Here is a 5,000-nt window from a genome sequence, read left to right as displayed (position 1 = left end):
GATTCTAGTATGTGCATAATTATGTGATATAGAATTCCTGCAATTTGGATTTATTTGTGTGGGCTTTTTTGTTAGAAATAGGGTAATAATGTAATAATTTGATTCTCTATTCAATTTGTATTTATATTCCAGAATTGGTATATCTTTATAATTACTTGTGTTTCCATATATCTTAATAACATTTACAGTTGCTGCTGAGAAATGCCGTTTTTGTTTTTTGGTTTTTTTTTGGGGGGGGGGGGGGGGGGGGTGTTAATCAAGGGGGCCATACAAGCATAACCCGCTACTGTAAACAGTAGGGTCCAGAAATCTGGTGCCGTCCTAGTGCTGTCCAACGACGGACATCAGAGAACAGCAGCAGTGCCCTGACCATTCCATCTTATGCTGGACAGTAACATACAGAGCAGTCCCAATAAAGGATCTCCGTGCACTTAACAAGCGGTGGTGAAGCGTAATCAGGCAGTAATCCTCATTCTGATTCATCCCCCTGGAAATGGACATAAATACGACATTTTAAGTAATAACGTATTAGAACTGGTCTTTTTTTCCCCTGAAAGGTTATTTGATATATTCCCAGGAATGCTAAATGTAATTCTTCCTTTAGGCAAGGAAAAGCAAACTGAAGGAGTCACTCATCTAATTGCGTCTCCGAGGAGACACGGTGTGGTATGGAGATAAGTACCAGTGAGGCAGGGAGCCGTAATTGAGCTCTGCTGAGAGAGAGAGTCTCACTGCAGATCCAGAGAGAGCGACGGGGGCAGGAGCAGTTTGCGTTCGCAGCGCGCTCTTTAAGGAAGCGCGGAGCTGGTATGTAGAGTAAGGAGGTTTGGGACCTCCTACCCAGGGCGAACAGCAGTGGTGTCTGGGCTGGGCTGATATGGGACTCCCAGGGGAAGACTACGCCACCAGAGAGCAGCGGAGAACGTCCACGTCTGTGCCAGCCCTTCGGAGAGGCCTGCCCCACACTGGGACCGGCCCAGCGCACACTGCTGTCTCTCTGTGGTTCTGTTTTTTCTAGAACAGAACCTTCACTTCTTATTTTGTCCACTGAGAACAGCATCAAGTTCAGCTTTCCAAATAGAACACAAAAAGTTTTTAAAAAAGACACTAGCAGTGTGGAAAAACCCACTTTAGTTAAAATGATGTTAGTTTTAGAATCTATTCTCCCACTCTCTTTGTAATCATACTTGGTAGTCATCACAAACATTTCAACATCTCACCAACATTTACAAGCACACGTGTGATGAGCTAGGTTCAGTTATCACTGTGTCTGTAACTCTGAGCAGGTCACCCACACCCCTGGAGAGGGTGAAGATGGTCGTCACGGTGACGCTCACCTGGAGTGGAGTTCCGTAGTGCCGTTGTTATATTTACTCCCCCTCTCCCACATCCCAAAGTCGGGAACGCGATAGGCCCTCTCCACACAAAACACGAGGTTCTGGATAAATGACACCTACACACACACACACACACACACACACACACACACACACAGATGTGAGTGTGTGTCAGTGTGAGGTCCTCTTTGTGCTGCCTGCTGTGTCACACTCCTGCATAATTCATCAGGAGTTTGTTCTCTGTGTTCTCGGGGTGTTTTCTGGTCCACATGCATTTCACGTATCAGCTCAACCCGAAAGGAACCTCCCTCTCCCTCTCTCCTCTCTCCCCCCCTCTCTCTCTCCTCTCCCTCTCTCTCTCTCTCTCCCCCTCCCTCCCCTTAAACTCCGAACATGTTTCAGTATCTCCAGAACAATCTCACCGGGGCGTGAGGAACGGGGGAAGCGCGGACCCCCCCGGTCATACCCACTGCGGCAGGAGAAACAGGCCAGAGGAGAGATGAGCAGAGGTAGGATGGGAAAACGTGTGGAACGGCGCAGGAAACGGGAGCAACGAGGGCTTTCATTTAACATACACAACTTGAGGAGCCCCACAAGCACCTTAAACTGGGACACGGGATGCCGAGAGGGACAAGCGGGGGCGGAGCCTGGCAAAGAGACGACACGCAGGCTTATTTTAGTCTGAAACATAATGATCAATGTTCAGACTTTTAGAGAGTCTTAATGAAGAGGCCAATCCTGTGTGGCAGTGTTTCCTGGCCTTGCTCTCTCTGAGCCTGTCAGACTGTAAGCAGAACAGCACACACTCATACACACACACTCACTCGTACGCGCTCACTCGTACACGCTCACTCGTACGCACACGCTCACTCGTACGCACACGCTCACTCGTACGCACACGCTCGCACACACTCACTCGTACGCACGCACACTCACTCGTATGCACACTCACTTGTACGCACACACTCAATCGTACGCACACGCTCACTCACTCATACACGCTCACTCACTCATACACGCTCACTCGTACGCACACGCTCACTCGCACACGCTCATACGCACACGCTCACTCATATGCACAGTCACTCATACGCACACACTCATTCATACACGCTCACTCGTACGTACACACTTATACACGCTCACTCATACGCACACACTCACTCACACACGCTCACTCGTACGCACACACTCACACACGCTCACTCGTACGCACACACTCACACACACTCACTCATACACGCTCACTCGTACGCACACACACATGCTCACTCGTACGCACACAGTCACACACGCTCACTCGTACGCACACACTCACTCACACACGCTCACTCGTACGCACTTATACACGCTCACTCGTACGCACACTCACTCATACGCACACTTATACATGCTCACTCGTACGCACTCATACACGCTCACTCGTACGCACGTACGCACTCATACACGCTCACTCGTACGCACACACTCACTCACACACGCTCACTCGTACGCACACACTCACTCGTACGCACACACTCACTCGTACGCACACACTCACTCACACACTCACTCGTACGCACACACTCACTCACACACTCACTCGTATGCACACTCATACACGCTCACTCGTACGCGCACACTCACTCATACACGCTCACTCGTACGCGCACACTCACTCATACACGCTCACTCGTACGCGCTCACTCACTCGTACACGCTCACTCACTCGTACGCGCTCACTCACTCGTACGCGCTCACTCACTCGTACGCGCTCACTCGTACGCACACGCTCACTAGTACGTACACACTTATACACGCTCACTCGTACGCACACACTCACTCACACACGGTCACTCGTACGCACACTCACTCATACACGGTCACTCATACGCACACTCACTCATACACGCTCACTCGTACGCACACGCTCACTCGTACGCACACACTCGTACACGCTCACTCACTCGTACACGCTCACTCGTACGCACACACTCACTCACACACTCACTCGTACGCGCACACTCACTCACACACTCACTCGTACGCACACACTCACTCATACACGCTCACTCATACACGCTCGCTCACTCGTACGTGCTCGCTCACTCGTACGCGCTCACTCACTCGTACGCGCTCACTCACTCGCACGCGCTCACTCACTCGCACACGCTCACTCACTCGCACACGCTCACTCGTACGCACACGCTTATACACGGTCACTCGTACGCACACACTCACTCACACACGGTCACTCGTACGCACACTCACTCATACACGCTCACTCGTACGCACACACTCACTCGTACGCACACACTCGTACGCGCTCACTCACTCGTACGCGCTCACTCACATGTACGCGCTCACTCACTCGTACGCGCTCACTCGTACGCACACACTCACTAGTACGTACACACTTATACACGCTCACTCGTACGCACACACTCACTCATACACGGTCACTCGTACGCACACACTCACTCATACGCACACTCACTCATACACGCTCACTCGTACGCACACGCTCACTCGTACGCACACGCTCACTCGTACGCACACGCTCACTCGTACGCACACTTATACACACTCACTCGTACGCACACTTATACACGCTCACTCGTACGCACACTTGTACACGCTCACTCGTACGCACACTTGTACACGCTCACTCGTACGCACACTTGTACACGCTCACTCGTACGCACACTTGTACACGCTCACTCGTACGCACACTTGTACACGCTCACTCGTACGCACACATTCACTCACACACGCTCACTCGTACGCACACATACACGCTCACTCGTACGCACACTCACTCACACACGCTCACTCGTACGCACACACTCACTCACACACACACGCTCACTCGTACGCACACACTCACTCACACACACACGCTCACTCGTACGCACACACTCACTCACACACACACGCTCACTCGTACGCACACACTCACTCACACACACATGCTCACTCGTACGCACACTCACTCACACACACACGCTCACTCGTACGCACACACTCACTCACACACGCTCACTCGTACGCACACACTCACTCACACACGCTCACTCGTACGCACACACTCACTCACACACACGCTCACTCGTACGCACACACTCTCACACACACACGCTCACTCGTACGCACACACTCACTCGTACACACACGCTCACTCGTACGCACACACTCACTCACACACACAGGCTCACTCGTACGCACACACTCACTCACACACGCTCACTCGTACGCACACACTCACTCACACACGCTCACTCGTACGCACACACTCACTCACACACGCTCACTCGTACGCACACACTCTCACACACACACGCTCACTCGTACGCACACACTCACTCGTACACACACACTCACTCGTACGCACACGCTCACTCGTACGCACACACTCACTCACACACACAGGCTCACTCGTACGCACACACTCACTCACACACACACGCTCACTCGTACGCACACACTCACACACACACGCTCACTCACACGCTCACTCGTACGCACACACTCACTCGTACGCACACACTCACTCACACATGCTCACTCGTACGCACACAGTCACACACGCTCACTCATACGCACACACTCACTCACACACGCTCACTCGTACGCACACACTCACTCATACACGCTCACTCGTACACACACTTATACATGCTCACT

The 5,000-nt window shown here is 52.0% G+C and overlaps 1 protein-coding gene across 2 annotated transcripts in view; it reads right to left on the bottom strand.

Annotated features, from left to right (window-relative positions):
- The window catches only part of phkb (phosphorylase kinase, beta), a 70,501-nt gene that overhangs the window by 47,198 nt on the left and 18,303 nt on the right, over window positions 1-5,000 (bottom strand). For both annotated transcript variants that reach the window (XM_035520729.1, XM_035520728.1), the window contains exon 7: window positions 1,338-1,453. In XM_035520729.1, coding sequence (XP_035376622.1) covers window positions 1,338-1,453 — 116 coding nt within the window. The remainder of the gene's footprint in view (window positions 1-1,337; window positions 1,454-5,000) is intronic.

Source organism: Electrophorus electricus, chromosome 21 (genome assembly GCF_013358815.1).
Source record: "Electrophorus electricus isolate fEleEle1 chromosome 21, fEleEle1.pri, whole genome shotgun sequence".
Classification (NCBI taxonomy): Eukaryota; Metazoa; Chordata; class Actinopteri; order Gymnotiformes; family Gymnotidae; genus Electrophorus; species Electrophorus electricus.
This window is presented reverse-complemented; position numbering and strand designations above follow the sequence as displayed.